General features: G+C 39.8%; 1 protein-coding gene across 1 annotated transcript in view; it reads left to right on the plus strand.

Annotated features, from left to right (window-relative positions):
• The first annotated feature begins 1,262 nt into the window (after window positions 1-1,262).
• Window positions 1,263-24,489, plus strand: part of LOC127652262 (xylosyltransferase 1-like) — a 117,218-nt gene continuing 93,991 nt past the window's right edge. The window contains exon 1 of the mRNA XM_052138401.1: window positions 1,263-1,585. Coding sequence (XP_051994361.1) covers window positions 1,319-1,585 — 267 coding nt within the window. The 5' untranslated portion in view covers window positions 1,263-1,318. The remainder of the gene's footprint in view (window positions 1,586-24,489) is intronic.

Below are 24,489 nucleotides of genomic sequence, written 5' to 3' on the forward strand. Positions count from 1 at the left end.
TTTATAAACAAAGCTATGTCTTCAGAAAATTCAGAATATTGTCGTATTATGTTGAGTCCTTTTATGGTGGCTTTATGGTGTTTTTCTTTTCTTTTTGTCCTTTTTGGGGCTTGACAGCAATCGTTGTTGTATGGGCAAGAGCTGTGTGAATATTCTTCCAAATTTCTCCTTTTGTGTTCCATGGTAGGGAAAAAATAACAGCGCATGGCTTTGGAATGACATGAATGTGAGTAAATAATGAGTAAATTGTTGGACTAAAAAGGAGAACTATGGGGTTTTTTAATACATACCTTGGGTCTTTAGTGACCTGAGACCTCATTCTACCCCCTGTACCTCATCCATTGTTTGGATTTATAACCACACCTCTTTTGTACTCTTCAACCTTTATCTTCTGAATTGTGTAACAATAAAATAAAATGAATAAAAATAAATGGAAAAATTACAAAAAAATAATAATTTATAACTGCTTGATTGCCAAAAGTGTATATGGTCATTAAGGACCTTAGATAATAGTGTCTGTTTGTTTTTTGTTTTTGGTGTGCTTCTGTAAAAAATATGTTTTATTTCATATCTATACAAGTTTACCATCACAGGATAAATATTTATTTATTTATTACAAGACAAACTACTATATTCATACAAATAAATACTATATCACGTTGGTTTCTGTGTAACAACGGTTACTTATCAAGGTGGCGCTGATGTGTCAGTGATTGGCGTGATTTACATTTGACATTGCTATTTGATGAAGAAACAATATCGCAGTAAACTATAGCAAGTACAACGCATAAACAGTATGATATGGCTGTTGTAATTTGGGTGTACTTATGAAATGATATGTTGTGCATCTATTTAGACTCAAAACGTCTGAGAAAATCATGACATTTCAGCATGGAAATAATTAATCCTGGATTTGTTGCATATCTCTGTGATATATGAAAAATAAAACATAAAAGTAAATCAGTATATTTTCTATTCCATAATTTTTTTATTGTCTTGAAAAAAAATTGAAATCTTGACACAAACTGGGCATTTTGTCATTAAAGAAGAAAGTATGTAATCAAGTTTGGCGAAACTCCCATGCATTTAAGGGTTAATGTAGATATGCATTTATATATATTTTAAATCCAATATTCAGTTCACAGGCGTCACCACACGGAGGCATAGGACTGTATTTTAACAGCTCTCTCTCTCTATCTCCTCCAGCGGAACCCTTGCCAACACCCCCTCTCTCACTCTCTACGCTCCTCTCGCGACGCTGATCCAAAAAGCGGACTGTCGGCGGACGGCAGTGACACCTCGACGCTTCAGGGTGAAGATGTTCGGCAGTCTGTGCGCCCGTAAGTTGGCTCGCCGATCGCGGTCCGCGTTAATAGCCGCGCTGACAGTGCTGCTGGTCCAAACGCTCATCGTGTGGAACTTCAGCAGTCTGGACACGGGGGAAGAGCGCAAAGACAACGGCAGAGAGAAGAGGGACCGAATCGGCATCAACAAAGAATACAGCGAGAACCCGAAGAGCGGCTTCCAGAGGAGACATCACCAGCCGCCGCTGGGCAAAGCATCAATTCGACACAAACAACAACCGGTAAGGCGTAATTTCCTCCACGCCATCTCCCGTTCATAGCGCCCCATTCATTCCGCACGGTACGCCTCTGTATGAGTCCTTCATAACGGGCCCGTTCTCATTATGGAAGGATGCCTGATCCCTAAAAACACTGTTTCGGGGTCTTTATCTTCCCCGGTGGTTTTGCGATTAAAAACGGAGGCTGGATTTATTATGCCCTCGTTTGCTCTCAGTACATCACGCGGGTGCAAAGCAATGCTCTCACGGTGCATAAGATGCAGTTGTGTTGGATACTTTGTAGCATCTCTTCTGACTGATCGCTGCCCACTAACTCTCCCAGTAAACACGGAACGTTCTTGCATGATTCCCATTTGGTTATTTTTGGGAAGCAAACACTAACGTTATCGGAACGTTATTTTTAGATTACAAAATACATAAATTTGCTATTTTTTTGTTTTGTTTAACAACCTAATAAGACCTTATAAAGAACGTTATCTAAAGGTCAATTTTATGTTTATTTTTCAACGTCTTGTCTACATTTTTGCTCTGATTAAAACTCCCACATTAAGGTGTTCCCAGCACAAAAAAAAAACGTTAGTATACTGTAACGGTAGTATATATTGTTCCCATGGGTTAATTTTTGGGAAGCAACTTCGAACGTTCTAGTATAGTTCTTTTTTGTGACAGTATAATAATAACACACACACACACACACACACACACACATATATATATATATATATATATATATCTCACACACACACCGATCAGCCACAACATCAGGATCAGCTTTATTGCCAGGTAAGCTTACACATACAAGGAATTTGTCTTGGTGACAGTGCTTCCAGTGTACAACAATACAGCAACAATTATTAAAACCACCTGCCTAATATTGAGTAGGTCCCCCTCGTGCTGCCAAAACAGCACCAACCCGGCGTCTCAGAATAGCATCCTGAGATGCTATTCTTCTCACCACAATTGTACAGAGTGTTTATCTGAGTTACTGTAGACTTTGTCAGTTCGAACCAGTCTGGCCATTCTCTGTTGACCTTTCTCATCAACAAGCCATTTCAGTCCTCAGAACTGCCACTCACTGGAGTTTTTTTTGTTTCTGGCACCATTCTGAGTAAATTCTAGAGCAGGGGTGCCCACACTTTTTTGTGTGATGATCTACTTTTAAATGACCAACTCAATAAGATCTACCAACTAAAGAAAACACAGTTTCATTTAAAATAACTAAATGCTTGTTGGGACTACTGCATGTATCCCTACATGGAATTAATCTTCTAATTAATAAAAAAATATATAATAATGTTCAATTTTGATATCATTCAGTTTTAAAACTAAACCCAAAACACCTACAGCACAATAGATTACAATAGCCAGGGCAATTACCTTATTCTGTTGGCTTGCACTGAATGGAATCAGACAGTTTCGCCTAATCCGGGCAGTAGCATCGCAATTTCGCGCTCTGTTCTCAGTCCTTGGAAGGCGCTTATGCGCAAACCTAGTTGTCATGACGACTGAATAAACAAAACCTCGCCTGGTCAATATTTACTCGTCAAGTGCAAGTCAGACAGAAACTAAAAGAAGGAAAGACATTATATTTATTTTAACGAAAGTACATTTAAATTTTGTGCGATCTACCAGCATTGCCTTTGCGATCGACTGGTAGATCGCGATCGACATGTTGGGCACCTCTGTCCTAGAGACTATTGTGCGTTAAAATCCCAGGAGATCAGCAGTTACAGAAATAGTCCAACCTGCCCATCTGACAACAACAATATTAGAGAGTTGGTTTTAATGTTTGCTGATCAGTGAATATACTGTGTGTGTGTATGTGTGTGTATATATATATATATATATATATATATATATATATATATATATATATATATATATATATATATATATATATATATATATATATATATATATATATATATATATATTAGGTTTTATTATGCAGAATCATGTTTTTCCATTATTTATTATTTATGATATGATCATCATTTTCATAATTTTTCATGGTCATATTTTCATTATTTTTCATAAATGTTGCAGAATGGTGTTTAGACAACAATGACTGACATTAGTGTATTAGAGCATCTTATTAAACGTTGAAATTAAGATCGCCGTCGTTTAGTGTACTGGTGTGTGTGTGTGTGTCATCAGTTCTCATGCATTGTGTTCATGTTCATGTCATGCTGCTTGTGATATGCTCTGCCTGGAGCATTATTATCATGACATTTATGAAAACTGAAAGCATATATGAAGTATAATGATATATAGTATGTTTGTATGTTTTTTTTCGAAATAGTAAAGTCTAAATTAACTGGTTTTATTCAAGTTAAAAAATATTAAATCAAAATAAAAAACAGAATCAACCCTTATTGCATAAACAGTTGGTCATTTCACATCCTACTGAGATTGTCTTTACATATCAAGTGTCAAGCTTGACTGTTTGCTTCCATCACTACGGCCAAATGTAATGAGCTGACCAAGTAGGCAGCATTTTTGGGCATTTAAGCATTTACTTTCATGTTGTGCTCTCTCGGTAGGTAGCTTGTTTGGTTTTGAGACCCAGCCAAAATGTATAAATCATTAAAGGGGCATCGTTCTCTAGCTAGAGTTAGCATTGCTTTTCTTCGTGTACTTTAAATACCGATACGACAGTTGTGTTAGATGCTGTACTGCCATCTATCGATGTGGATAAACATGATCGTCTCTACTGCTCCTGCCAGCTTTGGAATATAATTTGCATTTGGAAAATGTCAGAGTTTGAGGTAATTTCTAAAGTTATTTATTATTACTATAAAATAAGTTATTTGAATTACATCTGAATTCAAACTAACAATTAATAATGTCTTACCTGTCCAACAAAAAAGAAGCAACATCGGCATCGCTACTCGTGTTTTTCTCTGTCATCAAATCTTTCCAACTTGTGTATGCCGTACAAATGTTTACTCTTGTTTTTTGCCTTTGCCAGTCTTTCTGTCTTCTTGCTTTAGTCCTTTTTCGCTTCTTCGGCAGCACAGCTACTGAATCTCCTGTTGTCTCTGCTTCTAAAGCATGATAATAAGTGTTTCATTGTATTCTTTTTGCTCTTTGCATCACCAAACAACACTGCGCTAAGCATAGCATATCTACATAGGTGGCAGCCAGTGAATGTTTAGATTTTCTTCTTCAACGTTTAGTGAAACACGGTGAGTCATGTAATTTCAACATGGCGAAACACATTGAATGGGGTGACCCGCACCATGTATAATAAAAACACTTTTTATAGAAAGCTCTTATGAGTACAGTCTTCATCTCATGTGAATGTAAACCATCAGATCACTCTTCACAAAAACTTTTTAAATTGGCCCCAAATTACTGAATGCACATTTAAACTGTTTCTAATTCATTTACTCTGAATACCTTGAACACCCCACATCAGTGATGTACTGAAAGCACAACACTCCCTCATCAGCTCTCTGGATGTTTAAAAATTAATTGATGGTAATTATCATGTAGTTTCACATTAACATAATGCTCCCTTGGATAGGTTTGCCTAATCTAATTAGGAATCTTTCAGTCATCAATAGCTGTGTTAAAAAAAAAAAATTCACAGTGAAGACTGATTGTGTGCATGTTGAAACTGTAAATCCTGTAAATAAAAGGGTTGAAACAGATTTTCACTGCAGGCTAATACTAACATCACCATTTGGGTTCCATGTGGTATTGTTCCTTTTAATTGCAGATGTGTTCATTTAGCTTTCTAATCCAGGTGTAATGTAAATTACAGTGAGCCTGGAACAATGTTCCATCTCATTTAGACTCTCGCTAATATCCTTGTTGCTCTATCTGTGTCTAATGTTATAATTCCTTTCTTCTGTGGTCGAATTTAAGCCTGAAGTCTAAAGTGTATGGCATAATCCCTCCAGCACTAATCGTCAGAGCCTTTGGACTCTGAATTCGAAGCAGCACTTGGATTTCAGGCAGTTTTGCCTTCAAGTTGTCGCAGTTGGGCAGGAGTGTTAATGTCCAGTGAAGGTGCACATGTCAGCAGAATTGCTTGGTGCCACCCTGCCTTGGTGGTGTGAAGTGTGTCAGTCTCTTGGTTTCGTCTGCTCTGAAATGCTCCCTTTAGGGCATTCATCCTGTTTAGATCTAGCCAGGTTTATTATAGCATTGAACTTTTGTGTTTTTTTGTGTGTGTGATTTATTTATATTTGTCTTTTTCAATTTAGTTTAGTTTTGATATTTTTTTACTCTATGACTTTAAGTTTAAAGGAATATTCCGGGTTCAATACAAGCTCAATAGACAGCATTATTGGTATAATATTGATTGCCACAAAAGTTATTTTGACTTGTCCCTCCTTTTGCTTGAAAAAAGCAAAATTCTGGGTTACAGTGAGGCACTTACAATGGAAGTGAATGGGGCCAATCCATAAATGTTAAAATACTCACTAGTTCAAAAGGATAGCCACCAGACGTAAACATTATGTGCATTAGCAAGTGATTTTATCACACTAAAATCTTGTTAACCTTTTCAGTGTTAAGTTATAGCCAATTTTACAACTTCATGAAATGACGATGTAATGTCAACAATCCCTAAAATGGTGATTTAAACAACTTTACAGCTCGAATAATACATGAGATTAAACAGAATAATTAATATAACTGCTTTTATAAAATTATAAGATTCACATTTCTGCCTTTTAAACCCTCCAAAAATTTGCCCCATTCACTTCCATTGTAAGTGCCTCATTGTGAACCCGATTTTTGCTTTTATTTTTTATTTTTTTAAAAAAGGAGGGATAAGTCAAAAATAAAATTGTGGCAATCAACATTATGCCACAAATGCTGTTGATTGAACTCTCGGTATTGGTATTGAAGTTTTTCAGTATTTTCCAGTTTCTGTGTTCTTTTTACTATTCAGTAATTTTATTTTAGGCCATGACCAAACTAATACATTTTAATTTGAAAGCATGTTAATTCTGATATGTCTACACCTCTCATCCACTCTAGAAAAATGCTGTGTTTCGAGAACGCTCATCATTGCTACATACTTCTGAAAAAGATGATGTTTGGAAAGTAAAAATTCAGTTTTCAAATGAAAACTGATTAGTTTGGATGTAGTCTTATGTTTAATATTTTGGGCCTTCAAAAGTTAATGTGTTAATGTAAAACAGTTAAAGGATGGGCAAGGAGGAGGCGAGAACCGGCTTGTCAATATAAATCATAATTTAATGAAAACTCAAACCAAAACCATAAACAAACACACATGCGGACATGCCCGTAATTCTCTCTCTCTCGAACCATCGTCACCGGCCGCCTTTATCCCTCGCGCGCCTCATCAGTCCGATTGGGGACCGGGCGCGTGATATTCTGACCGGCCCCGCCCCCCTCCGCTCCACACTCCTCCCGGCGTTATCTCAGGCCGGGGTGCCACCGGCATGACGTACACCCCCCCCTGTCCCTGGGGCGGGGTGTATCTTGCGTCCCTCGTGGTCATCCCCGCCTTCCTCGCCCTGGGAGGAGACAGGAGGGGAAGACAACAACAACAAAACAAAATAGGCGAGGGAAAAGGCCAACACGGTGCGACGGAGAGAGAGTGGAGAGAGAGAGAAAAAGCTCACTCACCGGTTCTCTGATGTACCGTCGCGTGGTCCTCGAACACTCCTCCACACTCAGGCGGACGACAGCCGCTCCACCCCCGGGCAAACCAGAGTGAAACCGTCGACCCCCAGTGGGTAGAACGCGCCTCCGCTTTTCTGGCGGCAAATGGGGACACTCCTCCGCCCCTGGCAGCGGCTCTACCGCTCCGGGCGGTCGGAGAGTTTCTTCCCTCCTCCCCTCGCGGACGGCGGTCTTCCCTCGACCCCTCCGCGTCTCTGGGGATGGCAGGGCACTCCTCCGCCCCTGGCAGCAGCTCCCTCGCTCCAGGCGGTCGGAGTATCCAGTCCCCACTTGCCCCGCGGACGACGGCCGTACCCCGCATCCGGGCGGTCGGGCTACTCCGTCACCCGGCAGATGGCAGCGGCGCTCCCCTGGGTGGACGGCAGTGTCGAGGACTCTGCGACGGGCATCCCTCCTCCTTCTTGGGTTTCAGCACCAATGTAAAACAGTTAAAGGATGGGCAAGGAGGAGTTGAGAACCGGCTTGTCAACATAAATTATACTTAAAGAAGAACTTAAACCAAAAGCACAACCAAAACACACACATGACGGACATGGCCGTAATTCTCTCTCTCTCGAACAATCGTCACCGGCCGCCTTTATCCCTCGCGCACCTCATCAGGCCGATTGGGACCGGGCGCGCGATATTCCGACCCGGCCCCGCCCCCCTCCGCTCCACATTCCTCCCGGCGTTATCTCAGGCCGGGGTGCCACCGGCATGACGTACACCCCCCCCCCCAGGGCGGGGGTGTATCTTGCGTCCCGCGTGGTCATCCCCGTCTTCCTCGCCCTGGGAGGAGACAGAAGGGGAAAAAACAACAACAAAATAGGCGAGGGAAAAGGCCAACACGGTGTGAAAGGGAGAGAGAGAGGAGAGAGAGAAAAAGCCCACTCACCGGCTCTCCGATGCACCGTCATGCGGTCCCCGAACACCCCTCCACACTCAGGTGGACGACAGCCGCTCCACCCCCGGGCAAACCGGAGTGAAACCGTCGACCCCCAGTGGGTAGAATGCGCCTCCGCTTTTCTGGCGGCAAATGGGGACACTCCTCCGCCCCTGGCAGCGGCTCTACCGCTCCGGGCAGTCGGAGAGTTTCTTCCCTCCTCCCCTCGCGGATGGCAGTCTTCCCTCGACCCCTCCGCGTCTCTGGGGACGGCAGGGCACTCCTCCGCCCCCGGCAGCGGCTCCCTCGCTCCAGGCGGTCGGGGTATCCAGTCCCTGCATGCCCCGCGGACGACGGCCGTACCCCGCATCCGGGCGGTCGGGCTACTCCATCACACGGCAGATGGCAGCGGCGCTCCCCTGGGTGGACGGCAGTGTCGAGGACTCTGCGACGGGCATCCCTCCTCCTTCCCGGGTTTCAGCACCAATGTAAAACAGTTAAAGGATGGGCAAGGAGGAGGCGAGAACCGGCTTGTCAACATAAATTATACTTAAAGAAGAACTTAAACCAAAAGCACAACCAAAACACACACGACGGACATGGCCGTAATTCTCTCGGCGCGATATTCCGACCGGCCTCGCCCCCCTCCGCTCCATAGTTAACTTATTTAAATATGCTTAACGCCGTAAACTTTTTCACAGTCATCTAGTATTATTACCATCTACTGGCCTTTTCATATTAAAGATTTGTTAAAGATTAAATGTTGTAAATGTTTCAAATGTTATAATAAACTGCTTAACAAATACAAAAATTAATTTGTGGTCATTTGTATTTTATTTAAATAAGATTTAGAGTCTTGAAATTGTAGTTTATTTAAAAAAAAAAAGTTTTTAGTGTTCATTTTAGTTTTGGACAACGATAATAACGTAGATTCAGCTCTACTACCGCTCGATTCCTTCAAACAACGCTGGTATAATCATTGAGTTTGGTGTGACCTCATGACCAGTGACCATTGTCAGTGCCGGGTTGATGAGGTGCTATTGTGAACACACTCTGCTCATCCGTATCTGTTTTCCTCTTCAGTCTCTCTCTTTGTGTCTCTCAGATGTTTTTGTTGCCTCTGTGGGCTGTTTATGCTGGCAAACAGGATTGGCAGAGGATTAAAGTGGGCACCCGTAGCCATGCAATTGTTTCTGCTGTTTATCTCAATCCTTGCTTCTGAGTCGCCATGGAATCAGCGAGGAGAGGTTGAGAGAGTTTCAGAAGATACATCTCAATTCTCTAAAGGCTCTGAGACCTGCTGAGACCCACAGAGAGCCCTCCCGGCTGAAAAGACCAGCTTAGAACAGTATGAATTGGTGCTGATCCAGGATGATTTATGCAGTTTATTGCTGGTCTAGCTGGTATACCAGCATAGCTATGCTGTTTACTAGCAGACCAGTACACGCAAAAAACACAAAATGCACTGTTACAATAGGGTTTTTAGTCTGCTAATCTCCAAAATGAGTCTTTTTTTTTTTTTTCGAAAGCCACATACTTTTTTTTGTTGGATTTCCATCCATCCATCGTCAACCGCTTATCCTGTGTACAGGGTCGCGGGGGGCTGGAGCCTATTGTTGGATTTCCATATGGCTAATTTGTTGTGCTTCAGGTAAATTGTCAATTTGGCTCTTATTGGCTTCCATGCTCTTTGTAATGTAGAAAATTGTCTGCAGACACAGATGGAATCTGCAGACTTTTTTTCCACTGCAATTTCTGAACAGATATTGGTGGAAACTCTGCAGAATGGAACTGTAAAATGGTATAATGTGTTAAAGTGAACAGAGTAATTTTTTTAAAATAAATAACAGTAGAAGAATGTAATGTTACATACAGTATATAATAAAATAAATTCTCCTGGAAGGGCCACTCTTGAAGGACTTTACAGGAGGTCAATCTTTTGTAGTTACTACTGTGTTTAACAATACATTTTAAAGTGAAAAACTAACTTTTATTGTTCCAGTAGGTTAGTGTATCAAGTTTATATAATTTAATAATATAAATGGTTGTGAACCGTACAATATACAGGCATCAAAATTACATCCCGTAAAGCCAGAAACATGGTCACCATATTTTTTACAGTTTAATTCTGGCAACCACAGCTGCTGAAATTTACCGTACATTTAAATGAATTTATTTACAGTGTATACTACATTCTTATTGGTAGCTGAAAGCGTAATCCTAGCCAAAATATGGAATAAATAAACACTCAAGGTGGCGGGGTTTGTGCAACACATTTTGAATGATGGGCATTGCAGTTGGGCGGAAATCTGCCAATTATTATCCAGATTCCAAGTGGACTTGATAGTTAGGCTTTTGAGAGTGTGGCATATTTGTGTGAGTGTCCACATTCTGTCTAAAAGCAGTGTGAGCCTTTGTTGTATGGATGTTTCTTAGTTATGGTGGTGCACTGTACCTGGCCTCTGTTGACTTCAAGAAAGCCAAATAGATAGGGGCATGACACTTCCCATTTTGTGCTGCACTTTGTGTAACTGGTGTCTGATCTTTAATATCACAGTCACAGCTCTTCCAGCACACATTGCCTGTACTTAAGCCATTTTCATTAAATATATGTGAGACACAAATGGCCTCTCACCTCCTATTGGTCCATTTATACACCTACATACTGTAAACCTAGCACTAACCTCAGTGTTTGCAAGCTATTTGGATATTCTGTGCTGGATTTTTTCTGTGTGTGTGTACTTCCAACCTGAAACTGGAAGTTCCATTGCTTGATGAAATTGAGATGTTGGCGTAAATAATGGGAAGTGGATTAAGCCCCAGATAAACGCTGCCTTTTCTATAAATGGCTAAATTGGCTCTGAGTTTTTAAGAGTCCATTTTTAGGTGAAAGTTTTGGCGATGCATTTCATATGTGAATAAATGCTTTTGTACCATCTAAGCAAAGAATTTCCAAGCACAAACTGAAAACTAGATGTAAGCATTAGACTGCAGACATACTCCAGACTGATATTGAAGGTGCAGTGTGTAATATCTCTTAGTGTTGTCAAAAATACCGGTACCCTGGTACCAAGTCGGTACTCAAACCAAATTTTTTTTACGATACCAGAATTTCTGGAGGTACCGGGGTACCGAATACCGGGTCTACCCGGTACCCATGCAGAGTCGGGAACTTTCGAACGCTCACAACAAGAAAAAAAGATGACTACAAGCAAAGCTGCTGATGCTGCGGAGTCTCAACTAAATCTTGTCGAAAAGAAAAGTGGAAAAAGCCATGTTTGGAAATTCACATGTTAGGGAAACATCATATATCAGCAAAAACCTATTTGTAAACGCTGTTTTCGCAATTTTCTGACGAAAGGAGGAAACACGTAAAATTGAATAACGCACACGAAAGACAGACACCCGGTTTTATTGAAGCAACTAAAGCATATTATCGTTTGCATTAGGGCTGAAACGTTTAGTCGACATTATCGACTATCGAGAAAAATGTTTGTTGTAGAATAGTCGTTTGATCTCATTTAACGTAACATGAAATCACATTAAACTGTAACAATGACGCGTGTGAGCAGCAGTTCACGCCTGATGGAGGAAGAATTACACAGATCAGTCCAGATGCACTCGAAACTTTCACAGTTTATTTTATGTAGATCCCAAAGTATTAGGGAATTATAAAAAAAAAAAAAGTACATTCAGGAGCATGTACCGCTGTGGAATAAGCGGAGGCGGAGCTCTTTAAAGGAAACAACCCGGCGTTATATCTTAAATGCAGTACAATTGAATGCGTTATAGCTTTATTAAAGTTCAAATAATACAGAAGCAGCTCATGTTAATAAATATAAACTCAGAAACTGACATTTCCTGTGTGGTCTTTGCCTCTTCAATGAGTTGCGCGAATGTTCCGATCTAAGGGGGAGAGATTGAAACTGCACCCGGATGAGAGAGACTCTGCCTCGGGGACACTCGTCCCTCGAGCGCGGACGCTTCATGCAGATTACAACTTATTTAATCATAATATCTATATATGCCCATATGCATTTCTTATCATGAAGAAAATTGGCAATATGCAGCTTTATTAACACAAGAGCACTTTGCACATTAGTTTGGAAATTGTTTTTTATTCATTCTAATTTATGCTTGTTTATTTAGGCTTTGATTTTTAGTACTTGGTAAACATTTAAATTTAAAAGTTGCAAAAGTTGAAGCAAATCTTATATAAGTGATCAAAAATACTTTAAGCATACATTGTTCAGTTTTGTTATAATTAAAAAATAATATATTTAAATTAAAGTGTTGCTCAATGGCATTTTTTTGTTCTTAGTTCTGCTGCTAATGTTTTGTTAACTTTGTTAATAAAAGAGTGTTGTTTAGTAACCTGTTTTTGTGTTTTGCTTTGGTACCGAAAATGGTACCAAGTACCGTGAAATTTCACTGGTATTGGTACTGACTACTGAAATTTTGGTACCGTGACAACAATAATATCTATACCAAAAACTGGTCTCAAACTGGTTTCCCAAACACCCTTCCTTGTCCACTATAGTTTGGACAAACTGGTAGTCCCAACCCAAAATCACGCCATTGGTTGAGCCATTTAAAAAAAAAGTTACAATTCTGTTTGTTGCTGAATTATACCTGAGCCTTTATTGCATCTTTTTTCCATACAATCAAAATAAATGGTGACTTAGACCATTGCCTAAAATCTCCTTTTGTGTTCCATGGATGACCAAACAGCATGAGGTTGATTAAATGATGACAGAATTTTCATTTTAGGATGAACTATCTCTTTAAGGCAATCCTACATGTGGTGTGCATGTTTTGGGGCCTGTGTTAATGCGGCAATAAACTGCACCTCCTTTATTGGATTTAACTTGCTCTCATTAGCCAGATGCTGCTGTGCACCAGGTGATCGGAATGGCACATTTGTCTTGTTATTGCATGTTCTGATTCTCCTCAGGTCAGCCGGTCCCACATGCTCCAACATTGCTCAGGCCCTGTCGCCACAGGACGTTCCTGATGCGAAGGGAGTCTGGTTTGATGGTGATCAATCTCATAAGTCGTGCTTAGCGTGCATGTGTGCTGAATATGAATGTGCTTGTTATATGCTGAATTAGCACCTGAAGTAGCGGTGGGCTCCCTGAGGGAGGGGGTTTGGGGAAATGAGAGTGACATATTTGGTCACATAAACGCAAGCTGCGTTCCGATTCATAGGGTCCCTATTTTGCCCACACACCCATGTCTGCCCATGTTTAGCAGATCAGTTCACTTGACAAAATTTGTTAATTTGGAATGCCCTGCAAAGCCATCATAAACTAAGTTGATTAAGAAGTCATTTAATTTTTATTTGTATAGCGGTTTTCACAATACAAGTTGTTTCAGAACAACTTTACAGAAAGTGTTTTCAGTATAATTACATTTATACTTGTGTAAATACCATATTTGACTAGTGCGTGTGCAGTGTATCCGGAAAGTATTCACAGCACTTCTCTTTTTCCACATTTTGTTATGTTACAGCCTTATTCCAAAATGGATTAAATTCATTGTTTTCCTCAAAATTCTAAAAACAATACCCCATAATGACAACATGAAATAAGTTTGTTTGAAATCTTTGCAAATTTATTAAAAATAAAAACAAATCACATGTACATAAGTATTCACAGCCTTTGCCATGACACTCAAAATTGATCTCAGGTGCATCCTGTTTCCACTGATCATCCTTGAAATGTTTCTACAACTTGATTCGAGTCCACCTGTGGTAAATTCAGTTGATTGGACATGATTTGGAAAGGCACACACACACACACACGTGTCTATATAAGGTCCCACAGTTAAAAGTGCATGTCAGAGCACAAACCAAGCCATGAAGTCCCAGGAATTGTCTGTAGACCTCTGAGACAGGATTGTAATGAGGCACAGATCTGGGGAAGGGTGCAGAAAAATGTCTGCAGTATTGAAGGTCCAAAGAGCACAGTGGCCTCCAACATCCATAAATGGAAGAAGTTTGGAACCACCAGGACTCTTCCTAGAGCTGTCCGCCCGGCCTAACTGAGCGATCGGAGGAGAAAGGCCTTTGTCAGGGAGGTGACCACTCTGACAGAGCTCCAGCATTTCTCTGTGGAGAGAGGTGAACGTTCCAGAAGAACAACCATCTCTGCAGCACTCCACCAATCAGGCCTGTATGGTAGAGTGGCCAGACGGAAGCCACTCCTCAGTGTTTGCCAAAAGGCACCTGAAGGACTCTAAGATCATGAGAAACAACATTCTCTGGTCTGATGAAACAAAGATTGAAATCTTTGGCCTGAATGGCAAGCGTCATGTCTGGAGGAAACTAGGCACTGGTCATCACCTGGCCAATACCATCCCTACAGTGAAGCATGGTGGTGGCAGCATCATGCTATGGCGATTTGTTTTTCAGCGGCAGGAACTGGGAGACTTGTCAGGATCAAGGGAAAGATGAATGCAGCAATGTACAGAGACATCCTTGATGAAAACCTACTTCAGAGCGCTCTGGACCTCAGACTGGGGCGAAGGTTCATCTTCCAACAGGACAATGACCCTAAGCACACAGCCAAGATAACAAAGGAGTAGCTATGGGACAACTCTGTGAATGTCTTTGAGTGGCCCAGCCAGAGCCCCGACTTGAACCTGATTGAACATTTCTGGAGAGATCTGAAAATGTCTGTGCGCCGATTCCACCTGATGGAGCTTGAGAGGTCCTGCAAAGAAGAATGGGAGAAACTGCCCAAAAATAGGTGTGCCAAGCTTGTAGCATCATACACAAAAAGACTTGAGGCTGTAATTGGTGCCAAAGATGCTTCATTGAGCAAAGGCTGTGAATACTTATGTACATGTTTGTTTGTTTGTTTATAAATGTGCAAAGATTTCAAACAAACTTCTTTCACGTTGTCATTATGGGGTATTGTTTGTAGAATTGAGGAAAATAATACATTTAATCAATTTTGAAATAAGGCTGTAACATAACAAAAAGTGGAAAAAGTGGAGCGCTGTGAATACTTTCCGGATGCACAGTAAATAATATATCCATCTGCATTTGTATTAATTATTATTACACAGTATATTTAAATTAATATTAATTTGACATAGAAAAACCCAGATTTAGTGACTGTTCTGATATGTTTAGTATGAATATAAATGTGATTTGGTTAATTTGTTGTAAATATGTCTTTAATTGTTATTTGTCCCATGGTTATGATAATGGCATTGTAATGATTGCATCTCATGCACTTTATACCAGAATCAAAATGGAGTTTTATTCATGTTTTGGTAATGAAGAACTTAGTGGTGCATAATGACTGGTGGGTACATTTGCCTCCAGTGCAGTAATATTATCAATGTACACTTGTTCCCTATGCAGTGCCCTTCAGACTGAATGTATACACTCCCTATGATTTGGAATCTAACTTAAAGATGTGTCACCCAAAAATAAAATGTCTGATTATAGCAGCACAAGGACCCCAAAACCTGCAAAGCGCACATGTAATTGCCATAAAGAGATAGTTCACCCTAAAATGAAGATCCCATGAAACACAAAATATGTTAGGGTATTATGTTAAGGACTGACAGACTCAGTCACCATTCACTTTCATTGCATCTTTTTTCTATTCAATGGTGACTAAGGCCATCGGTCTTTAACAAATCAATTTTTTGCTACACAGAAGAAAGTAAGTCATACAGGTTTGAAATGACATTAAAGATGTGACAGTATTTGTTGACTGAATAAAATTTTTTGGGTGAACTATCCCTTTAAGATGGCCGAAAACCATGTGAAGTCCAATTTGCTGGGCAATATTGGGTAGTTTGAACGTACTCCTAACACCAGTGTGGCTCTTGCTCACTCACTGAAGCAGTGTAGCACTGAAACAATGTTCCACAGGAATGGTCAATATTCTTTAGGTGTGGATACATTGTCTTTCTCTCTGTCTTTTTTCTGCTATTGAGTTCCATTCTCTTCTTGCAGTGCAGTGCTGACTCACACACTGTCAGAATGCCTGAGTGCTTACAGATGATCTCTCTGTCTCTATTGCTCTTGCACCCTCTCTCTCACTATGTCTCTTTGTATCTCCCCACCATCATTTGATCCAGGCTGGTCGTTGTTTTGCTTGATCATCAGAAGCTGCCCCAGGGTGCTCGTTTGCCCCTGTTTCAGTTGGACAGCTGCCCTGTTAGCATTTCCTGCTCTCCATTAGCTCTTAAACAGTGAGGGAAGTAGATCTCAGGCCTTGTAAAGATTGATGACGGCGAGTCATGAAAGTTGAACCAGGTTTTTTTTGCATGGGTTTTGCAAGGCCTGGCGGCCCAAGGTGAAGTCTAATTTTTACAAGCAAGCATGTTTTTCTTTTCCAGAAGACCAGAGAAGGCAGAAGAGAGCACTTTCATCTCTATCTGACTGTTATATAATGAACCAACCCAACACCTATTGATTTTGTTTCTCTGTGTTGAGCTGATGGTTATCAGAAACAATAACATGATGTACTCTCCTAATGAGTGGAGCTCTGTTCCATCGCCTCAGTGACGACTTCATCTAGTAAACAGAAAGAAAATCTGTTTTCCAAAAGATCTGTAGTGAGCTGCATATGGAGGCAGCATTTTAAGGCATAATAGTCCCCCCGTACGCAATGTATCCTTCAATCCCAGAAATATGTATTTTATATATATATATATATATATATATATATATATATATATATAATTCATTCAATATGGCTGACTAAATGAGATTATAAATATACTTTAATTCAATACAATACAGAAATCTATTGATAAAAAATTGTTCAATGTAATTAAAAATGTACTATTTCATGGTAATTCTGGAAAGGTGCCCCATTTTGTTTATGACTAATTAGATTAGAAATATGTTAATGCCAAACATTATTGTAGTTAACAAATATCACATAGTTAATGTAATTTGTCATACTCAAAATGCTCAAATAAGAGATAACTAACTTTTGCAATGTTTAATGTCATTTAATCTGTTTCATTTCTCTTTGTAACTGACAGGCTGATGATTAGGCTAGTTTAGCAACATGCTAACTGCAAACTCTATTGGAATCAATTGTAAGTCGAACCTCCCGCACCTCTGTATCACAAAGAGTTTGTAGGAATGTTCCAAATCAGTCATTTATGGGGTTCCATCTCTGTTAGAAAACCACCTTAGAAGGCAGTTGTCTATGAAGGCGGTAAGTTGTAAGGCAGCTCACTGAGTTTTTGGGCCAATTTTGTAGTTTATATTGGGCCTATTGATAAAGACTTTCTGGTGCAGGCACCATCGTTAAAATGCTTTCAAGTGGATGATTGTCTATTGTGTTAGGGGAGAATATTTTGCTAACACTGCTTTATTTCCATTGTAAACATGTCCATAAAGTGAGCTAATTGTTATGCAAGCTTGACAACACAATAGTGGCCTTTCACAGATATTGGAAAAACAACTAATTGGTGCACCATAATGCTACCATTAACATAACTGGTCCGTTTATATTCATATGTGACTAAGTGTGCTGTTATTAGCTCTTAATTCCGTCTCACTCCTGTCATTGTTGGCACCCATTCTTTATCACTCATTGTGTGGAGATGGGGCGGGGACAAAGGATGCTTGGGGAGTAGGGGGCAGGGTGATGGGGTGTCGTTTGTTTTGAAGTCAATATTGACTGTCTTGTTTGATTCGTGTTGGTTAGTGATCTAGTTGGGGATAACAGTGGTTGGCACTTTGGTACAGTGCAGGCAGGGTGTTGAAGCCGCCTTTTTAAACAACAGCATTAGGATGGGCGATAAGACCAAAATCTTATATCATGATAGGAGTAAATTTATATCATGATAACGATATATATCACAATACAGACCTATTTTCTGAAAAATCAATAAAAATTGGTTTCTATATTAAACAACCATATTGTAATGCCTATTTTTGGAACTGCAGTCAGTGAATTAAATACTTTATAAATTAAAACTACTTCCTCTTTATTTGGAACAAGACAAACAATGTCTAAGTAAATAAATAAATAGACAAAAATCGACTTGTTTTCATCAACCTTACCAAAATTCAGTTTAAAATGTTGTTGACTGATATTATTATTTGTTGGGCGTTTCTTTCAGGAGCGGGTTTGGTTATTAGTAATTATTAAATATAATTATTAAAATAAATAGAACATTGATTAGAATCAATGCTAGCTTTTTAATCCTACAGTTTACCATCAATTATCAAATTTAATAGAATATTAATAAGGATTAATATCACCCGGGCACCACCCTGCAATCAGGGATTAATAACCAGACAGTATAGCAGTCTCAATGTAGGATTGTTCTCTTAGGAAAGTCAATGTCTGGAGAACATCGACATTCAAAAAGAAAACAATGAAGGCTTTGAATCCGAGCACTGACATCCCCTACCAGCCCTTGACACAAGTGTATGCAAAACAAACCAAAACACTTCTCTGTAAAGTGTAACAAAGTTTATTGATGAAGTAATATCTATTAATAATCAATTCAATACAGTCAATAAACTTCCAACTACAAACTAAACCGTAACATGATTACATATGGTAACAAAATAAGCCTATGATACATTAGATGAAGGTATGTGTGTGAATGTGTGTGTGTGTGTGTGTTATCTACTAGCCAAATGTGTTTGCGGGAATGGATATTATAATCTAACTCTGCCCATACGTAAACCTCGTGACTTCAGTCGTAGAATGTGTGTTCGTCCATCGTTTGACTCCGACTCGGTTCCTCGAAGCTCGGGTGATGACCGGAGGCCGTTTCCTTGCTCTGTCGGCAGACGGTATGACTGCTGATTCTCAGTGGAAAAAAATCAGTGATGTTGACTTGGTTGAAGAGGGACGAGAAATCTTCTTTCTTCACTTCTGCAGGCAAACGGGTGAAGATGCAGATTGCTCGGCGGTCTCATTCGAATCCGTTAGTGTGTTCGTTGGAACACGGAGAAATCTTAACTCGTCCAGTGAGATTGTATGGCCAAAGTTTCAAGTCGTACATCACTTCCTTGTGCAACGAGGCTACACCTGAGAGCAGCAGAGCTACATCTAGGCATGGCACGAAATGTTGCTTGAAGCAATGCCCAGAAAGATCTCAGAGGTTTTTCTACTCCTGATGCCGTCATGGTTTAGGGCGCGTTCTATCGTGCGCTTCATCCAATAGGAGTTGAGAGTTCGATCCTTCAGAATTTCACACATAGGTGTAAAGTGAGCAAGGTTTCATGGGATTTGTAGTCAGTTTTGGACTCACTTTGTATGATTTTGGCATGGTTAGGCTTTATGACTGAAAGTAGGCCTCAGTCAGGCTTTAGGACTGCATGTAGGTTCTGCCTTTGTCTCATATGAATACAGGAGGCCCAACATATTCTTATTATAAACTTTGCTCAAGAAACAAAGATCTTCTAAAAGCAATGCGACATAGAAAACATAAGTAAATAAAATTAATTCTTGAAGAAAATAAATATAAAATAAATATCACTTCTTGCAAACCAAATTAATGCTAAATTCATCTTTTGGCTCACATAATATTCATTGTGTGTTTCATTTTGAGGTTTTAAAACAGATTGCTTGTATTACGAGTGATTATCGTCTTGCTAAAGACTTTGCAGATAAAATGTTTCTGCTCTGTACACCATGTCATACCTGTTTTAATAACAATCTCCTCTATATTTTCTTGACCTGTTTGGGAGTTGTCCCATTCTGTGCATATTTATTTCTCCATTTGGGGTTTTCCTGGTTAAAAAATTATTGACAAGCGTAAGATATTTCAGCTCTGAGCTCTCCTGTCTCTGGAGCACAAATATCGGAAAGCCTGCTGGATTTGCACACATTTCAGAGCTCCAGAGACAGTGCATGCCACAGTCACTTGAAACATTTGCGTGTCTGATGAGAAGAATATTTAGAGCTTTTAAAGTGCCAAATGCACGATGAATAGCATTTCATTTTCTTAGGCCGCAGAAAAATTTTCAATGCTGGAAAAACTCTGTCCATGTTTTTTCAATTCTCTCAGTCTCATGTGAAGCCCTGGCCACTGATAGATAAGCCCACACTGGGCACATGGATATTTACATATCGTGATATACACAATATAGCTAAATCTCTTGCCATGATATATATCATCATATCACACAGCCCTAGACCGCATCATGGTTGCATATCACACATATACTGTACACTTGGCTGTCTAAACATACCATAGGCTCCTAAAATTTTTATATAAGGCTAATTATAATTAATATTGACTTTTTTTATTTTTTATTTATAAATTGTTTTACCAAATGAGGACGTCCCAAAATGAATCCAAAGGGAGGTTTTGTCAGATTTAGCTCACATTTTGGAACAGATTTGTCCCCAAATATATCTAAATGAGGACATAGACTTCTATTGCTTATACATAAAGCTAATTATAATTACTACAGACTAACCAAAACCATTATTTACACAGACTCATTTTTGCTTCTGAGGATGTCCTCGGACAGATTAATCTCACTTTTAGGGTCAGTTTTGTCCCCAAAGTATATCTAAGTAAAACCACACACACACGTACCGCTTAAATATACTGCTCAATAAGCACGTTTTATGAATATGAGTGTTGTATTTTACAGTTGAACATGGATTTTAAATAAGTGGTTGAGTAGGAGTCATGGAGGCGAGTGGTTAACGCAGCTAATGAAAAGAAGTGTTGTGGATTCATGTGGAAAGCACTGGTCAGGGTGTGACACCTTGAGTGTAGAGGTGTGCTAGTATGACTGTGTAGCAGTGTGTTGGTCACATGTGGGAGCATGAGACCATGAATGAGGCTTGTGTTACAGCTCAGAAAGTGATGGCCAAAGCTAAATAAACTGGTATTCACTGGCTGCTTTTTACAACCACCAACCAGACAGGTAGTGCCCCTTCCACATCCACCCCTTCCTCTTTCTGTCTCTGTCTGTCATTTTCACTATCTCTTTATGTCTGTCTGTCTGTCTGTGTCTCTCTTTCTCTCTCACTGTCTTTCTGTCTCACTCAGGACATTTACATGCACTTTAAAAGTTTGATTTGGCTCAGACAATATTATCAATATCATCTCCTAGATCACAAATTCATCTGCCGTTGAACTCTAGCAAACATTAAGTTTGTCAGAGCATTTTGTCTGCAAGTAGGAATATATTACATTCAATAAAAGAGCCACAGTGGCTTCCAATTTCATTTCTGTTTTAAGCCAATTTCCCCAGAAGTAGAGAATAGTCTTAAAGGGATATTTCACCAAAAAAAAAAAAAAAAAAAAGAGTAAATTCTCTCATCATTTACTCACCCGCATACCATCCCATATGTGAATGACTTTTTTCTGCAGAACACTAATATTTTTAGAAGAATATCTCAACAATGTTGGTCCTTACAATGCAAGTGAATAGTGACAATACCTTTTGAAGCTCCAAAAATCACATAAAGGCCGCATAAAAGTAATCCATAAAACTCAAGTGGTTTAATCTATATCTTCATAACTGATGTGATAGGTGTGGGTGAGAAACAGATCAATATTTACAGTTCAATTCAGACGTTTACATACACTTTTAACCACTCCACAGATTTCATATTAGCAAACTACTTTGTGCACGACACTAGTAATTTTTCCAACAATTTTTTGCAGACAGATTGTTTTACTTTTAATTGACATCACAATTCTAGTGGGTCAGAAGTTTACATACACTTAGATAACTGTGCCTATAAGAAGTTTGGAAAATTCCAGAAAAGGATGTCAAGCCTTTAGGCAATTAGCTTCTGATAGGCTAATTGGAGTCAACTGGAGGTGTACCTGTGGGTGTATTTTAAGGCCTTTGCTTGACATGATGGGGAAAAACAAAAAATGATGGACCTCCGCAATTCTGGTTCATCCTTGGGAGCAATTTCCAAATGCCTGAAGGTACCACGTTCATCTGTACAAACAATAGTATGCAATAATAAATACCATGGAACCACGCAGCCATCATACCGCTCAGGAAGGAGACGCATTCTGTCTCCTAGAGATGAACGTAGTTTGGTGCAAAAAGTGCAAATCAATTCCAGAACAACACCAAAAGACCTTGTGTAGATGCTGGTGGAAACAGGTAGACAAGTATTTATATCCACAGTTAAATAAGTCCTATATCTACATTACCTGAAAGGCTGCTCAGCAAGGAAGAAGCCACTGCTCCAAAACTGCCATAAAAAAGCCAGACGACAAAGATCTTTTTGGAGAAATGTCTTCTGGTCTGATGAAACAAAAATGTGTCTGTTTGGTCAGAATGAGCATTGTTGTGTTTTGAGGAAAAATGAAGCATGGGGTGGCAGTATCTTGTTGTGGGGGTGCTTTGCTGCAAGAGGGACTTCACTATAATTCCTTTTTACCATAAAATCTCCACTTTCACATTGAATGTGAAGTGCAGATTTATGTTAAAATGAGGCGTGAAGGTGATTAAATGATGAGAGAACTTTTGTTTTTGGAGGAACTATCCCTTTAAATGCATGAGATGGAAGCGCTGCTTTTTTCACTAATAGCTTTTGCGATACTCCGAATTTTCACATAAATTGAAATTCGGAACTTGGATGGAAACATTACTACTGTCTCTTTTTCTGTCTGTCTCACTCTCTTTTTGTCTCTCTTGCTGTCTCTGTCTGTCTGTCTGTCTGTCTGTCTGTCTGTCTTTCACTCATTGTCTTTCTGTTTCATGTTTACCCAACACCCTTCAATCACACACATTCAACATATGCACAAATCCTGCATTCAAACATTTGTCGTACAAACACACTGTTCTGTCTGACTGTCTGTCTCTCACTTCCTGTGTCCTATCTAAGTGGGTCTCACAGTCTGGTTTCCCCACTGTAAATTGTGTCCTCTACATTCCTGCACTGAACGTTGGCCAAACAATCTCATCCATGTATTCCACTCCAGCAAACTGCCGTCATAATCCACCCAGCATCAGATAATCATGCTATTCTACAGCAGCCTCATTACACATTGCCTAATATCAGCCGTGGATGCAATAACAAATACTTCAAATCCATAATCCCAAGAGGAGACAAAAATCCCATTGGTAAGCATCTTAAAAGTTGTTTTGTCTAATGCAGATAGCAAGAGAGGTCCTGAGAATAAAGTCTGGTGTTTTGTGTATGCGTGGAAAATTCTGAGAATTTAAACTACGCTGTGATTTTCAAGGCCTTGTTTGCAACCGTATTCTATTCTCCAATACCTCTCATATTACATTTTTACTTTGTATAGACGCTTCAAATCCTGAAATCTAAAAATCTTCTTGTCATTTCTGTTATGAAGGAGAATCATTTGTAGATGTCTGAGAATGTAGACAATGAATTTTACTTGCTAAATTAGGAGGATGGAGTCTGAAAATGTTGTAATCACACATACAGTAGCTTTGCCCATAAGTGATTGAGTGCTTCTATATCACCACATTTTTCAAACCACAAATGCCATTTCACCCATTCCATTATGCAATGTTTGTCCTGCAATCGAGACCTAATTAAAGTGTGCTGGAAGGGCATAATTCTAGGCAATGCCTGCTGGGGCTTGTGAATCATGTCGGCTACATGTGACCAAGATGCAAGCTCTTTAACAGCCCCGATCATGGGACTCTTTCATTCTCTTTTTTTTTAACTGGCAAGTGAGAGAATGTGAGTATATCACAAGCTGATGTGAATTCCCACAGAGCCTCTGAATGTCCTTTTGTCTGTGGGCTAGGTTATGCTAATAAACTCCCTCTGGGGCCTGGGTAGCTCAGCAAGTAAAGACGCTGACTACCACACCTGGAGTCGCAAGTTCGAATCCAGGATTGAATACAGTCAGGCTTCCTAAGCAACCAATTGGCCTTGTTGCTAGGGTGGGTAGAGTCATGCTGGGTTAACCTCCTCGTGGTTGCTATAATGTGGCTAGAATTATATTTCTCGCTCTCATGGGGCACGTGGTGAGTTGTACTTGGATGCTGCAGAGAATAGCGTGAAGCCTCCACACGCGTGATAATATATGCAGATTGATGTCTCGGACGCGGAGGCAACTGAGATTCATCCTCCGCCACCCGGATTGACAACACCACCAAGCGGACCTAGAGGGAATTGGGAATTGGGCATTCCAAATTGTGGAGAAAAATAAAAAATAAACTCCCTCTGCTTATTCCCTGTTATACCCCCCAACCTACCACGGCAGTGGAGAGGGTCCCCTCCCCCTGTGATTCCCTCTGAACAGTAGGGCTGAGTGATATAGTGAATATTTACGCTATTGTCACAATGAATTTGTTAGCGATGTAAAATTAAGTAATCGCACACATATCCAATCGCAAAAGAGCTCACTGTATTTGCTCGACCAAAAATGGAAAGGCACATCACCGCTTTAGATATAAGAATAAATA

This window comes from Xyrauchen texanus, chromosome 12 (genome assembly GCF_025860055.1).
Source record: "Xyrauchen texanus isolate HMW12.3.18 chromosome 12, RBS_HiC_50CHRs, whole genome shotgun sequence".
Classification (NCBI taxonomy): domain Eukaryota; kingdom Metazoa; phylum Chordata; class Actinopteri; order Cypriniformes; family Catostomidae; genus Xyrauchen; species Xyrauchen texanus.